The sequence below is a fragment of the Canis lupus genome, chromosome 18 (genome assembly GCF_011100685.1).
Source record: "Canis lupus familiaris isolate Mischka breed German Shepherd chromosome 18, alternate assembly UU_Cfam_GSD_1.0, whole genome shotgun sequence".
Taxonomy (NCBI): domain Eukaryota; kingdom Metazoa; phylum Chordata; class Mammalia; order Carnivora; family Canidae; genus Canis; species Canis lupus.
The window spans coordinates 48,389,037-48,405,297 of NC_049239.1; the positions used below are offsets into that span (position 1 = coordinate 48,389,037).

Consider the following 16,261-nt stretch of genomic DNA (forward strand, 5'->3'; position numbering starts at 1 on the left):
ACACCAGGCTGTTCAGTCATCATGACTTGTAACCCTAACAGAAGTGGCTTTAGTCTGTGATTCCAAACAGGCTCCATCTAAAGGCACCCTTGGGGGTCAGATGAGCAAGGGACATACAGAAGAACCAGCAGGGTCAGGCACTGGCTTTCAACGGCAGATGACTATCGTGGCTCAGGCAGCCCGTGAGAGCTACTAGGGAGGCCACGGAGAGGGGACTCAGCATCCAGGACAGGCATGGAGCCACACAAGGGTCACACTGCAAGGGAGGGACAGACCCAGAGCCTCCTCTGGGTGTGTCTCCATGGATGTGCAGGTGGTGCCCTAGAGGGTTAGAGGCTGGGTGATGAGTGTGGGGGCACCATGCTGGCTGCCTAGCGGATCCTGAGCAAGTTGGGGGTGTGTGTGTGGGGTCCCTTTTCCCTGTATTCTGGCCTAAGTACCTCTGCCCCTGGTGTACCACACGGTTCTGGCAGAGCTTCTGGTCAACGGACCCACCTGTACTCCCGTTAAGGACAGCACATCATGCCAACCTTTTCAAAGGACCAACTCCTCAGTGACTGGCCTAGCAGTGGAACAGGACAAGGGGAGATGGCTCAAGGCTCCTCCTGCCACTAGGTATGAGCCACAAGGCCGTGCCACAATGTCTACGAGTCCAGGAGGACACAGCCACCATGCATAGGGAGCGGCAGCTCGGAGAGGGCCCTGGTGCCAATGGGACCCTGGACAACCCCAGAGACCCAGGCTTGCTGCCCAGAGCTCTCCTGGATCATGAGCTACCCAGAGGGCTCACCCCTTTCAGTGTCAGCAAAGCAGAGGTAGGTTCTATTCCTTACAACCCAATGGCCTCTGAGGATGTCCCGGTGAGAGAGGAAGGGCATGGGAACCAGGACAGTGGCCATGGGGACAGAGGGGACAGGATGCAGGGCTCAGCTAGGTGTGGTCACGGAGGCAGTGACCACACCTAGGAGGTGCTCCTGAGAGCAAGCGAGGAATGGTGAGGCAGGCAGCCCAGTAACTCAGAGCCCAGGAGAGGATACAGGTCCTAGGAACACAGGCAGGTAGTCACAAGGCACTGATGATGGGAATGAGGGTAAGGGCCAAGGACAGTCGCTGGGGAATACTCAGGAGGGGCTGAGGGAAGGACAGCTGGTGAGGGCGACTGGTGAAGTCAGGTCATGTAGGAGGACGGCAGCCGGGTGCCAGGAAATGGGTTTCCAGGATGGAGTATCGTCAATATCAAACGTAACAGAGAGTAAGATAAAGACTAGAAATGGTCTACATGGCAATAAGAGACCCGACTGGGAGGCAGCAGGCTGGGTGAGGAGGGGCCCCTGCACACGGGGAGAGACTGAGCATGTGGCATGCACCCTCTAGTGCTCAGGAGGGCTACTCCTTAGGCCGCCCTCCCAGCTGTGGCACTGGGCAGAGTGGGGTAGGGTTGCTGCCCCATGCACAATGGCATCGACCTGGGAAGGGAGTCTATGGGGAGTCAGACTCATTTGCAAACTGAACGAAAACACCAACCTCATAGACAGGGCTTGGAGGCGGCTTCTCCTGAGCTGGCTGAGGAGTCGGGGATGCAGGGGGCGTTGGCTTTTGGGCCTGGGCTTGGGCTTGCTCCTGAAAACAAAGACAGGTGGCAGAATGTTACCAGGTTGCCTCAACAACACAGTTTCAGAAAAAGGTCCACCCGGGCTCACATTACAGCAGATCACTGCTGGAGCAGAGTGCGGGGGGGGTACTAAGCATGGAGACTCAGCACCCATGACCATAAGAACAGAACACAGGACCTCAGGGGCCCCTGTCCTCCTGCTGCCACCACATAAACCACAGGGTACATGCAGCTATGTGGCAACAGGCAGGCTGCTGCCCCGTGAGCCGCCCAGACCGCACAGTAACCAGATGAGGACCTGGAGGCTGAGCTGCTGCTGTAGTGACAGATTTCTGGGGACCTACGAATGGGTGTGTGCTGCATGTAGGACAGATAGGAATCATTAGGGGCCAGGTAGTGGGCTGTAGTAGACAGAATAATGGCAGCTCAAAGACGTAGACACCCCAGACCCCAGGTCCTGGGAAGGAGGTGGCATCAGGGTCAAAGGGACTGAGGCTGGAAGGAGTCACGGACAGGAAGGCAGGAGACATCTCAGGTTCTTGGTGGTCCCAATGTAACCACAGGCCCTTCCCTCTCAGAGGGAGGGAGGCACAAGAGAGACACATCAGAAGATATGACCACGAAAGCAAAGGCTGAGAAGGGTCCCAAGCCAAGGAAAACGCGGGCGCCTCCAGAAGCTGGGAAAGGCCACGAGACAGGTCTCCTCTGGAGCCTCCAGAACTGAGAGGGTACACAAGTGTTCTCTAAGCCAGAGCCTAGGGGCATGTGGGATGGTAGCCCCAGAAAACCCCTGCAGACAGCAGAAGAGGGAGGACCATGAGGGGCACGTGCCGGGGAGCCACAGAAGCAGGAACGGACCATCCTTGGCCCCGACTGCACCAGCCAGACAGTCCAGTTCACACACTACTTAGACCCACCCACAGCCCAAAACACCCAGGTCTGGGGAGACCCGGGCTGCTGTTCACACCTGAATCACTGTACAGAGGTCTGTGACGGCCCCTCTCATAGCTGGCTGGCTACAAAGAGTTCCTTCTCACCAGGAGCCAAGACATGAGAGTCCAGCACACCTGGACCCACGCGGACGTCCTGCCCACCCGCCAACGGAGGGAGCCCCACCCGCCAACGGAGGGAGCCCCACCCCCAGCCAAGAGGACTCTGGAGTGAGGACTGAGGGGGTACTGGCTCACAGGGACAAGCAGGCAAGGGCGGGGGCTGGAAGCGGAGGACAACGCCACAGAAGGGACAGTAAGACAGGGCAGAAAAAGGCGCCAGTACATGTGCTGCCGAGGCAAGCGCCAGAGAAAGGTGCGAGGACAGAACCGCGGCGATGCCCTCCCCCTCTGCAAGCCGCCTGCTCCTGCTGACGGGACCCAGCAGTTACAACCTGAAGACATAACATGAGCAAGGCGTTGTTAATCATTTGAAAAGACCGAGACACATCAAGAAAAGCGCCTTCTAGAGTAAATACTCATGTGTTGAATAAAGAAAACCAAACTTCTAGGCTTCTTCCAAAGTTTCTAGTGATTATGGAACGGTAAAAAGAGGTAATTCTACAAATTTGTTCTTCTTCTGTGTGTGATGAAACAACCATCAGGGCGTATTTAATTCACATCTCTGGTGCCCACCGCACCATCCACCTCAACCATCCATTCCCCCCTTCCGCCCGACGGGGGTTCTCCGAGCCCTAACTACTGATTTTGGGGAGGAGAGGTCTATAGGGTGGAACAAAGCTTTCTGGGTATGAAAGAACTCCATGGGCTTTCTTCTCTGATTCACTTCGTAACTATCTGAGAGCAGGTGGGAGTTCATCCTGCTCCAGAACCCGAGGCCACAGCACGGGGAGCTGCTGGGCGCAGGCTGCCTGGTCCGCAGGGGGTAATGTGGACACCCAGGCTCAGAGAGAAGCCTGGGGAAGGCAGGCGCACAGGCCCTCCCGCTCACCGCCCGCAGCCCCCGCGCCAACCCCCTCCGGCAGACAGGCAGGGCAAAGAAGCACACACAAATAAATGCAAGAGACCCAGGTACAGAAAGCACCAAGAGTTGAAAAAGAAAGCAGAAAGCGGGTCTGATGCCCTACACAGAGTTCCTTCTGTATCTCAGCCTTCTCTCCACAAGACAGGGGCTCCAGAGGGTGACAGGACAGAAGAGAGACTGTCAGGGACACATCTGGCCTGGGTCTCAGAGGAGGGAGAATTTCAGAGGCCAGTGGGCTTGCAGGTCACCAGGGCACTGGAGCAGCAAGGCTGACCAGCTAGTACATGTGGCTGAGAGTTACAGTTCCTAGGAGCCAAGCCTCGAACGAGGCTTCAAAACGTTTTCCACTGAGAACCTTCTAGACCACAGGCCCAGGACGACACACACTCACATGCAGCTGCCTCCGGGCCTCCTCCTGCTCCTGTCTCTCCTTTGCCATCCTCTGGGCCTTCTCCGCTTCTGCCTTCCGTCTGTCCTCCTGCTCCTTCTCCTTAGCCAGGTTTTCAAAGTTGGCTCTGATGTTACTTGTTCTGCTGTTCACTGCAGCGGGGAGGAAAGATGCACGCCTGGTGTCAGAGTGGCACTGTCTCTCCCACAACCAAAACCCTGCACCAGGGTGGCCTGCCCCTCAGGGTCCAGCCTGGCAGGGAGGCGTCCCCCAGCTTGGTCACCTCCCCAAGTCCCAGACTGGCCGCTGTGCCTCCATCTACTGCACACTCTGCAGGACTGCCGGACATCGAAGTCTGGTATCTGGAATACTGTTATATTCCAAACAGTACTTCACCAGCACATATTTAGGAGGGGAAAAAGGACATTTTCCCTAACAATGCCCTTTGAGGACACTGTACGAAGCATTGATATTCTATAAATCTCAAGCCCTGAGCATACACCTGCCAATCTCCTGTGGTGGACGGGAGGGGGGCATACACACAAGTTCTGTGGTGGCTTGAGGAAAACCATTTGTGTGCTGAGCTGCAAGTTATGCTGATTTTTCACGGAACACAAGTAACTGACAAACTATGGGTATGTGCCTTTTGGTACTTGGCAGACACTCTCTCTAAAATGAATAAACTCAATCTATCATGTCAAGAAAACGGCAGTATCTGTTGTCATGGGGAAAAAAAAATCAAGTTTTCAAGAAAAGTCAGAATTGTGGAAAACTTGACAATTTCCTAGTTTCACTTGAGGACTTAAATACGACTGATAACATTAATGAATGTAATTGGGGGTACCAAAGACTGAAAAGACACATTTGGAAGTTTGGCGTAGCTCAACAGTCTAGTACTTTGCAAATGTCCAGTGCGTGTTCGAGAACCACGCAGTTTATAAGGGAGTCTACCCTCTAAGAGAAGCAGGAAAGCACTGCCTGTCCCAGTGCAGGATCACATAGGCACATCCGTGGTGACCGGAGAAGCTACAGTAATGCCCTTCTCTTTTCCAACAGCGTGTCTGGGGGAGTCCAGATTTTCTTCCAAAACATAATTCACCGTAACAGATCAGATGCAGAACCAGCTCTAACAACAAAGATCTTTTACTAAGGAGATTTATGGACAGCAAAGCAATGCCACGCTTCTGCAAGGGTTTTGTTTTGAGAATGTAGTTACTTCTTCCATTAATAGTATTACCGTTAACATGTGATGTTTCATTGTTTTTAAGCGAATTAATAACATCTCAAATTCTTCTGTTTTAATCTCACTACAACAACGATCAGGAGACACAAGCCCCACAAACGATCCCTATGAGTGCTGAAGTGTTCTGACACCCCCAAGTCTGGGAACCACTGACCCAGGGCGTCCACAGGAAACAAAAAGCATGCCCTGCCCATTGTCCATTTACCACTTTCTATGTTTCCCCCGACTCAGGAATACTCCTAGAGTGTGGCTCATGGGCTGAAGCAGGTATAGGGCGCATTCTCTCATGGCAGCAGCCTTGCACAGGGCCCGCAGAGAGAAAAGGCAAGAGCATCTACTTCAGCTTCCACACAGGTGAGTAACACACTCCTCACATCACAGCCATAGCTGACTGGCCCAACTGGCCAGCTGGGGGCAGGGGGGGTCTGTGGCCTCAAGAACCTCCCAGAACCTGGTCCCCAGCAGTGAGGAGGGCCATTGTGGATGGGCGCTTAGCCCAGCTCTGCTTTGGGAGGCACCCCACCAAACCAATCCCCCGCTGCCAGAGCGCTGCAACATGCTGCATCTGCAGGGACACCCAGGCCTTTCATCAAGGTGTAGCAAAATCCCTTCCTCAAAGTGAACAGAACGAGGGTGCTCTCCAGCTGCTCCCAGCTTGCATGGTACCCACCATGGTAACACTACATGGCATAGGAGCTCGTCCTGGTGTCTGCCACAACTTACCTGCCTCGACAGGGACAGTCTTCTGATAAGCAGGGGCCACCTGGGCGACATCCTCGAATGTGGAAGCATTCTACCAAGACAGAAGCAAGAAATCAGGGGAGCACTTTTCTTACTCTCCATACCCTGAAAGGGTTTCTGCCTCCCCCAGAGCTTCCAAAAGAATCATGGAGGGAGCCCAGCGTCTCATATCCACCTCTCTGCCGTTGCATGGAAGGGCTAGGGCAGTAAGACTACCCTATATGACACTGCACGGGAGGGTACAAGCATCTGTCCTGACGCACACAAGGTACAATGCCAAGAGCAAACCCCGATGTCAGCTAAGGACTCTGGGCAACAAACATGTGTACACAGACTTGTGGGCTGTAACAAGCACATCACCCTAGGGGATGCTGGTAACTGGTTGTGGGAGTTTGTGCATGGGCGAAAGCATGGGTGTACGGGAAACCAGTCACTTCGTCCCGTATTTGCTAAACCTGCTCTGAAAGGCGGTCAACAAACCCCCCCACCCCAAAAATGCAGGTTGGCATTCGTGCAATCATGACCCAAGTATGTACTCTTCTCAAACCCCCTCTCCCTGGCCACCAAGAGAGGCTTGAGTGTTTGCAGGGAGCCCCAATGCCTCCACTCTGCTGGGGACGACACCCTGGGCCATGCTGGAGCCTCACGGGGCCCAACCGTCCACATTTCCCAATGTGGGAGATCCCCTATTCCCGTCCTGCAGGGGATCCAACTGCCAGAGCAAAGCAGACTGTCCACCCAGATGCACACAGACAGGTTCACAGGCCCCACCGGCCATCCTCAGTTTCCCTGTGAGTAAACACCTCCTGGAAAAACACAACAGGGGCTCAGGACACTGCTGCTTTTCGGACTCACAACATGAGAAGGAAAAGGGCCTGGAGGAGGCAAGTAGCTGAAGCTCACCTGGCTGCATGAAGCTGAGGGTAAGCAGTGCTCTGAGGAGTGCGTGCCTCCCTGGAGTGCAGCACAGGTGGCACGAGGGTACGAGACCCTACCTGCCCCCCACCCTCCACATACACAAGCCCTTCCAACCCAGCTGTGCCCCAGTCCGGGGGTCACCAAGCCATCCCTGCTGCTCTCAGGGGTGACTGCCAGGCTCCAGCTGCACCACAGCCTGCCTTGTCTCCAATTCTCCAGCATACTCCCTGGAATCGTCCCTGGGGGCTTCTGTCCTAGTTGTGCTGTCTCTCCAACACCCCTACCTCCTCCTTACTGACCAGAACCTCTCTCCCTCTGCTGCTCCTCCTCAGCGCAGATTCTGCTCCCCATTCCTCAGTCCAGCCTGCCAGGCACCCCTCACCCATTTCCATCAGTCCCAGTAACTATGTAGACACAAGTCCCAGCAACCCCACCTCTCTCAGGTATGACCTCAAGTCACCGCCTGTGAATCTCCTGTACACATTTATCAGAACCTGGGTAGTCACCATACCTTTCCAAGCCTGTACCCTGCCACAAGCTCCCAGGGCCTATATGTAGTCACGTAATGGAGCCCCCCGGGTGTCAACATCTATATGGTCAGCTGTGAGCCCAATGGAAGGACTCCAGAAGGACCAGCCCTGTCATCGGTGACCGTGAGCCAGGCACAGGCCTGGGTGGGATGGCCTTTGCTGAGCTGAACTGAAGGGATAGAGGCCTCCCAGTTCCAAGTGGAGCAGCTGCACACTGCCCATAAACCCAACACTCTTGACAGAGCTGGACTATAAATGCGAACCATCATCCAACAGATGTTTAAGACTGACTTGCTGAGACTCTGAAGCCACTGGAATGGACAAAGTCCCTGGGGAGAGGAATAAATGTATCCCCAGGAGAAGGCAGTAAGAAAAGCCCAGCAGTTAAGCTCTAGCCCTAGACAACCCGTCCCATGGGCCTTCTGCAGCAAGGCAGATGTTCTGGATCTGCATGCTCCAACATGGGAGCCACCACCCAAATGTGGCCAATGAGTTCTCCTACCATGGCCTCTGCTACCAAGGAACTCAATTTCCAATCTGGTTTACTACTAATTTGAATTCAGACAAACACACATTCTTGGGCTGTTGTGCTGGCCTAAAGGCTAAATGCCCCAGTTCCAACGGTGGACCAGCCACATGCCTTGGTGTTGTGGCTAAGCACGGAGCCTGCCTGGCCGGGGCCCAACTAGAAAACAGGCAGGGATAGTATCTGCCTCACAGCAGATACTGGGAGAGGACAGCCCTGGCACACAGGAAGCACCATCCAAGTGCCCATACTACTGAAAACATGAGCCAACAGTCCCGAGGCCACCCACAGAGCAGCAGCACATACCAAGAGCTCTGTAAATCCCCAAACCTTTCAGGAAAAAACATTCATCCCTGGGTCAGAAATACTCACCTTATCCATCCGATCCTTCTGCACCCCATATTTTCCACCGAATCCTTTAGAGTAGTCTGAAATATGGCACAACACAACACTTACTCTTAGGTCAAGGACCAGCACAGTACCGCCAGCAGAGGCATGCAGACAGATCCAGAAACAGCCCAAGAAAATGCACCCAGCGCAAAAAGAAACAAGAACCGCCACACAATGGGTCTTTACTTGCAAGGTGAGTTTTGTTTCTACCAATGGTATTCAGTAGACAGGCAGGCGTGAGGCAGGAAAGAGGCGTGTGCATGCTTTCCGCATTCTCCCGAGGGACAGAAAGGGTGCCGGGCACGGGCTGGCAGGCGGTGAGGGCGAGGAGGCCACAGCATGGGCCGGGGAATGCACCGCTTCAAGAGCACAGTCTTCCGCCCAGCAACAGCTGACCATCCGCATCCCTTCCCACGTCCTGCTCTACTGAGCGCTAAAAGGAGGCTCAACCGCAGGCTTCTCTTGCTTTTTAAGAGAAAAAACAATTCCATGGGAAAATTCTACCAGCCAAACACTTATGTCACAGCAACACAGATCTACGTGACAGTCACACCGCCATGCAGCACTGATGCCACGTAGAGCAAGGCCGTGTCCATGCAGTCTGCTGGATCGACCCAAGTGGGTGCTCCTGCCCCACCGGGATCCTGGCATGTGTGGCTACTGCTGGCACTAGGAGCCTGAACTCTGCCGAGGAACTCAGGCCATCATCACTCCTTTTCCAGCTGTGCTCCCCATTCTACCAACTCAGTCCAAATTTTGACGGTAATTAAAGAAGGAAAAAGGCATCTGCCAGAGTCCCAATATATCATACACCTAGAAATGCCCTCTTTTCAGCTTTGCGCACATACTGTTGGCTCTGTGTGAATAAGTTACACATAGATGGTGTCACCCAAAAAAGAAAAACAAACAAAAAACATCCCCACCCCAGGGAAAAGACACCACTACAGGGAAACACAGAAACCACACAGACCACACCTGCCTCGGGCCTCTCACTGCCACCTCACCTCGGGTCTACGGCCCGTGGCCAGGCTGAACCAAAGATGCTCCCCTGTCCCGGGGGCAATGGGGCAGCTCACTCAGTGACTCACAGTGGTCAAGGTCAGCAGCAAGAGCTCCTGGACAAGGTTGCTGGGAGACCAAAGACACCTCACCCCAGAAACGAGTCACATTACGGGGTCAGACTGACATTAACCTGCAAACTGCCGCCTCAGCTTACCAAACACAAGTTCTAAAGGGCATAGGGGCAAAAAGGGGAAGGGAGCGAGAAGGGGTGCAAGTTAGCACCACTGCCTCATAAAAATGGGTTTAAAACACCCACGTGCCCTGACAAGTGAGCGCGGGCAACTGAGAAGGCTGAGCCCATGAAGTCTGTGCTAGAAGTGGCTGCACCGGGAGGGGAGGCAGGGGGCAGGGGGCGGGGCTGATGAGCGACTATGCCTTGCTGGGACTCGTGCTTGGCCAGTCTCTCCTTGTAATCAAACCCCACAGCACAGGAGTCCTGCCTCTCGGACTGAACACCAAATCTGCCTCCGAAACCAGCCTTATAATCTGAAAATCCACAAGCAACAGTGGAGAAAACCAAGAAAGGAAACACAGTTTGGTTAGAATCGTGTGAGCAAGGGCAAGAATCAAACACATCATTTAAAGAAAGCAGAGCCCTGCTGAGCTCAGGGGCTGGAGCCAGCTCCCGGGCTTGTGGACAGTCCAAAGTCAGTTCCGAGGTTACAGGACAAACTGAAACTCTTAATACTTCAGCCAAAACCTGGAAACAGGTTAGGAACTGCATCTGAAATAGTTCAGATAAGGCACTCCATGCTTTGAAGTTTCCTTCTGGGGTCCTACCCGTGCTGCAGACACGAGAAGGCATCTCTGTGCGTGTGAAGAAAGAGACACGTTGTACACCAGTATCATGGGGGCCCTGCGGGTCAGCCCCACTTCCCAGTGTGCCAGCTACAAGGGCAGGTACAAGCCCGGGTCAACCCTGGTGGTGCCCCCCACCCAACCCCGCAGAGCCTATGTCCCCTGGACGGTATCCATCCTGTCACAAACACGCTTCTGAGTGGAGGCAGCGTCCTGCACACTTCATCAACAAGAATTCATCAGTGGGCTGAAAGCAGCGCTCCCCAGGATGCCTGGGCACCACCAGGTGTTTCAGGAGCACAGGGGAGCACAGAGCCTCTGGGCCAGCAGCTCCCGGAGGGGGCTAATCGCTACATTGGCTGAGGAGTTATTCAAAAACATGGCAGGCACAGGACAACCCCAAACGGTGGAGAGAAAACGACACACTACAGAAAGGTAGCAAAAACACAGCACATTGATAGGCCTGTGGACGAGAACAGACAAAATTCAGAACGATTTCTGGTAGGAGTAAGCAAAACAAATGTACCTTTTTGGGATTCGTGCAGCTGCAATTTCTCCTGGTGATCCCAGCCAAGAGCACATTTGTCTTGTCTGTCTGTCTGTACACCAAATTTTCCTCCAAATCCTTTCACGTAGTCTATGTGCACAAGAAAAGGCCACAACCGTACGTCAGTGGGGAGCTCAGGTGGCAGGGAGTGGGCATGTTCCCCATGTAGTCACACACACACGGCTCACTGAATCCACCCTCTCTCATCCTTCACGAAGAGCACCTCCATGAAAACATCTGGACCACAGCCTGATCTACAGCCTCAGGACTGTGAACACAGACTGGACCTCACCTGAGAAGCTCCAAGGCACACGGCCTAAAGCAGCCAGTGAGCCACCACAATTTATCTGCAACACAGACGCACAACACATGGCCATTATTTATGACAAGCCATCGCTGGGGTACTGAGGACAGAGCCATGTCAAGATACGGTTTCTTAATCTGGTGGCTGTGTTTCTGGACTTGCTATTTCAAAGTTTGGAACGTAATTAAAAAGAGGCATCTACTTTAGGGGTTCCTGGTTACGCTTTCCATTTCTGTTGCGGCCAACAATCATCCCATTACCAGCTGCGGGTGAGAGAAGAGGAGAGAACGGGAGGCACCTTTCTGGGACTCGTGTTTCTCTGTCTTGCCCTGGTATTCAAAGCCGACAGCACTCTTGTCTACCTTATCCTTGTCAATGCCGTACTTGCCACCAAAACCCTTCGAGTAATCTGCAAACAAGAAAAGTACTGTTTACACACCAGCAACAAAACCAGTGAGCAGGCCGTGGATTCTTTGAGAAAGTACTTTTATCACCCAGTTTTTTTTTTTTTTTTTTTTTTTTTTTTTAACTTTTATTTATTTATGATAGTCACAGAGAGAGAGAGAGGCGCAGAGACAGAGGCAGAGGGAGAAGCAGGCTCCATGCACCGGGAGCCCGATGCGGGACTCGATCCCGGGTCTCCAGGATCGCGCCCTGGGCCAAAGGCAGGCGCCAAACCGCTGCGCCACCCAGGGATCCCTTATCACCCAGTTAAAAACAAAACACACAGGCCAAAACTCTTTCAGGTACACTGTAAGATCACACTAATACAGAGCGCTCCAGAGTGTTATTGTGTGTGTAGCAACAAAAACACGAAGAATAGCAAGTGCAGCAGATTTTCACAACTGTACTATCTTTCCTTCATTCCAAAAGAGATCACAAAACAAGCATGTTATAAAGCTTTTGGGAGGGGCATCTGGGTGACTCAGTGGTTAACTGTCTGCCTTCCGCTCAGGGGGTGATCCCAGGGTCCTGAGATCGAGTCTCACATCAGGCTTCCCACAGGAAGCCTGCTTCTCCCTCTGCCTGTCTCTCATAAATAAATACATCAAATCTTTAAAAAATAATAAAATAAAAATAAATAAAGCTTCTGGGACTGAGAGGAGCCACCAGAGCCATAGAGGCAAGCTTTTAAAAGGTCACACTATGGGCACTTGTGTGGCTCAGTCGGTTAAGTGTCTGCCCTTGGCTCAAGTCATAATCTCAGGGTCCTAGGATCGAGCCCCACATCAGGGCTCCCTACTCAGCAGAGTCTGCTTCTCCCTCTCCCACTGCCTCTGCCCCTGCTTGTGCTCTCTCTTGCTATGTCCTTAAATAAAGCTTTAAAAAATATAAATAAATACATAAAAGGTCACTCTGCTTCATAAACAAAAGCCGCAGAGGTGTGCTGGGAGTACCCTCAAAGAAAGAGGACAGATGTGGAGCATCTTCCAGAAACCATCACTTCCACCCAGAGCTAAGTCACCGACATATCTCCATACTAAAGCATGGCTCTACCAGGGCCACATTCCCAGAGCAGACCACAAAGATCAAACCCTTTGGGGGAAGGCCCAAGGCTGCAGAGAAACCCTGTCTGCCCCATGCCCTTTGGCTTCTGCTCTCTGACTTCTCAGAAACGGTTTTCATTCCTCCTCAATGGCATGTCCAGGAGAAAATCTGAATAGCAGTGTGCAGGATCTAAGTGCAGGCCCGGATGAGCACCGTGCGTACCATACTGGGCAGAGGAGCACAAGTTTGCTCCAAGTAGAAGAGGCAGAGTCTAAAGAGACCCTGTGGGGCACACTGTGTGCCAGGACTGTGGCCTCAGGGTGGGTGGGCAGGCCAGGTATGACAGGAAGTGACACCCACAGCCAAGTCAGCTGCCCCAAAGGCCTCACTGCCACTTCCCAGGCAACTGACACGCCCATGGTGTTTCCAATGGGCATTTTCATTTTTGTCTTTTATTTATGTATTTTTAAAGATTTACTTATTTATTCACGACAGACAGAGAGACAGAGACATAGGCAGATGAAGAAGCAGGCTCCCTGCAGGGAGCCCACTGTGGGACTTGATCCCGGGACCCAAGGATCATGACCTAAGCCGAAGACAGACACTCAACCACTGAGCCACCCAGGCATCCCTATATTTGTCTTTTAAAGAAATCTGGGTTTTTAAACAAGATGTGAATTCTGTTTTTATATGTTGGCAACTATTTTTAAAAATGTAAACGCACAAGGGCGCTTGGTTGGCTCAGTCAGCGGATCTCAGGGTTGTAAGCTCAAGCCCCATGTTGGGTGTAGAGGTATTTAAAAAAAAAAATATTTAAACGTGAAGCCCATATGAAACAAATAATGCAGAAGAACCAACAATCCAGGGCCACTGCAAGAGGGGACCACATCTATAAACCCTTCATGGAGACATCCCTCGCCAGGCAGGGTTTCCAATGATGGAGGGAAAAATCAGCACAGCTGGTGAGGACAATCTGCAGTAGCCACCAAAATTTCAAACTCAACGTCCTTTGACCTAACAGTTCTACTTCTGGAAATTTACTCTTCTAAAAAATCATTTTTTAAAAATCTATGAGACTCAGGGAACAAGAATATTCACTGTAGTTGATTTTTAGCTTCAAAGATTGCAAATAACCAAAATTTCACATTCCAAAGAGGAATGGTTAAATGTTGACAGCCTCCTTGCAAGATGGGGACAGAAAAGGCAGATGTATGCTGACCTGAACAGAACAAGAGCCCTCTGACAATTTCAGTTAAAAAGACTGCAGAAGGGACGCTTGGGTGGATTAATAGCCCAGGTCATGATCCTGGGGTCCTGGGATCGACTCCTCCATTGGGCTCCCAGTGAGGAGCCTGCTTCTTCTCCCTCTGCCCGTGTCTCTGCCTCTCTCTCTCATGAATAAATAAATAAAATGTTAAAAAAACAAAACAAAACAAAAACAGCAGAAATGCCACACAAGCCAGCTGGCATGGGGAGAGAAATCCCTGGTGTGGACCTGTGAGTGCGCAGCAGGGAGGAGGCAGGCCCCACACAGGGAGAAGTGGTGCTCCCAGTGGCCTGACCTTTCTGTGACTCGTGCTTTTCCGTCTTGCCCTGGTAGTCGAAGCCCACGGCACTCTTGTCCACCCGGTCAGCCTGCACGCCATACTTGCCACCGAACCCACTTGAGTAGTCTGAGGAGACAGGGCGGCAGTCAGTAAAGAAGCTCGATGACAGGCTCAACTGTCACCTCGGTTCTTCGACTGAGCAAGACAAAAACATTTTGGAGTCAGGACACAGCAAGAGATCAAGCGCACAGTTTAAAAGTCCCCCCATGGTCATGCAGGAGTGAACCCAGACTCCATTCAGAGCGCAATCCCTTGCAACCCCAAGAGGGGAGCCTCTCACAATGGCACAAGAAGCTGTGGTCCCACTGCAGAAATTAACTGTCCAAATAAAGCAAGTTGTGCAGCTCAAACCCCTTGCCGAAGGGACTAGAGAGGTCCATGCCAGGCCAGATGGACAGAGCGCCCACCCCCAGGGCATCCGATGATACGCAAGACACAGGCGTAAACCAGCTCACAAAAAGTACACCAAGCACTTTGAAAAAATAACATGCTTCCATTTAAAAAAAAAAAAAAAAGAAAGAAAGAAAGAAAGAAAAAAAAAGGCTTTAAAAGACTGTCACGACTTGAAGGTTAGCCAGCACCATGTGAGGACCACACGCACAGTAAAGCAACAGTGATCTCAGGCTCTGGTTTCCAAGGCTGGGGGGAAAGTGAGCTTGTTGCCAGCCGAACCCGAGAGTGGACTCTCCTGGTACAACGATGCTCAGAGGAAGAAAAGGCAGCCTCTGCCACAGCCTGGGGAGCCCCATAGTGATATGGTCCTCCCCAGGAAACCGCCTCTGATGACAGTGTTCTCTCTGGCCCGGCGCAGCGGGGCAGGGCTGCCCTCCTGTCTGCAGCACAGCTTACCTCTCTGTGAGGCGTGCTTCTCGGTCTTCCCCTGGTATTCAAAGCCTACAGCAGACTGTAGTTACCAAAAAAAGGAAACATGTTAAGTGCCTCCAAATCAGTTCATCTGAGCCCACAATACATGAGACATTTTTAAGAACACCAGCCACGTTATTTTTTGATCTCTGATTTCCTAAGGCAGCTGCAAGTCTAACTGATGCCCCAAGCTCCAGCATCTGACACTTTCGGGCCATAAAACATTCGCCAGAGCCCCATGGGCTGCGCAGGCCAAGCTGCACAGCAAGTTCTGTTTATGGGTTTTAGCCCCACGATGCCAGCCTGGGACGACTCCCCACGGCCACAGGCAACCTTTTCACATGAGCTCTTCCAAGAGCAATGCTGACATCAGGAATGAGAACAGGTGCAGTGGGGGCCTCTGCGTGCTCAGCCCGGGGAGACAGGGCTTCACCACCCTGTTTAACAGACGCTAATAGAAAACCACAACTAATAAATAGCAAAGCCTGAATGTAGACTGGGCTGCAACTGCACAGTCCAGGTCCTCAACTGCTAGGACAGAAAACAAAGGTGCTGACAGCCCTCCATCAGTGAATCAGAGGAAAGGCTGAGGCCCAGAGGTGCCAAAGAGCAACTGGACACCAGATCCTGGTCCTGGAAACGGGAATGGGGATGGCACTCTGCTGAATTTGCCCAGAACACTGCCCTGTCGCAGGGACATCTGTCAGGGAGGGTGGCTAGAAGTGGTCCCCAGGGGCACATTCTCAGGCAAATCTAAGACTGTCCCTGGTCCACCTGATGAGTAGATACCAACACAAAGGCTTTCTACAGCAAATAGCAAAAAAAGATCCTTCCACGTTCCTGTCTCCACTCCTAGAACAGCCAGTCCATCACCTGAGCCCCGTCGGGGGGCTTCTAGGAGTTCCGAGGTCAGGACGCCCACCCTGCAGTGCCATGTCTGAGGCACCTCTAGCTACCTTGAGATGAGAGTCTCCGCAGACTGCCTAGTCTGGAGAGAGCAGCCTGATCGCCCGGGCACTGGCTCCCACGACTCCTCACTCACCTGATCAACTCTGTCCACCTGGACACCAAACTTGCCTCCAAAGCCCCGGACGGAGTCCACCTGGGAGCAGTGCTTGGAGAGCTTCGACTGATACTCATGGCCGACAGCTGACTGAAATGGTGAGGAGTGAATGTATTAGGTGCTGGTGCCACAGCTGTACCCGCCACCCCCAGGCAGAGACCCCACGACACTGGCCCCCAGTGGCCCAGGCTTGGCTCCTCCCCACG

General features: G+C 52.7%; 1 protein-coding gene across 7 annotated transcripts in view; it reads right to left on the reverse strand.

Annotated features, from left to right (window-relative positions):
* CTTN (cortactin) overlaps positions 1 to 16,261 on the reverse strand; it is a 32,261-nt gene that overhangs the window by 3,793 nt on the left and 12,207 nt on the right. For 4 of the 7 annotated variants that reach the window (XM_038563646.1, XM_038563641.1, XM_038563642.1 and 1 more), the window contains exons 6-15: positions 16,035 to 16,145; positions 14,978 to 15,032; positions 14,084 to 14,194; positions 11,332 to 11,442; positions 10,709 to 10,819; positions 9,760 to 9,870; positions 8,305 to 8,360; positions 5,941 to 6,010; positions 3,978 to 4,126; positions 1,525 to 1,620 (exon numbers count right to left, since the gene is read on the reverse strand). In XM_038563646.1, coding sequence (XP_038419574.1) covers positions 1,525 to 1,620; positions 3,978 to 4,126; positions 5,941 to 6,010; positions 8,305 to 8,360; positions 9,760 to 9,870; positions 10,709 to 10,819; positions 11,332 to 11,442; positions 14,084 to 14,194; positions 14,978 to 15,032; positions 16,035 to 16,145 — 981 coding nt within the window. Of the gene's footprint in view, positions 1 to 1,524; positions 1,621 to 3,977; positions 4,127 to 5,940; positions 6,011 to 8,304; positions 8,361 to 9,759; positions 9,871 to 10,164; positions 10,192 to 10,708; positions 10,820 to 11,331; positions 11,443 to 14,083; positions 14,195 to 14,977; positions 15,033 to 16,034; positions 16,146 to 16,261 lie in introns of all 7 variants that reach the window. The other 3 variants (XM_038563647.1, XM_038563645.1, XM_038563644.1) reach the window with 2 other exon arrangements.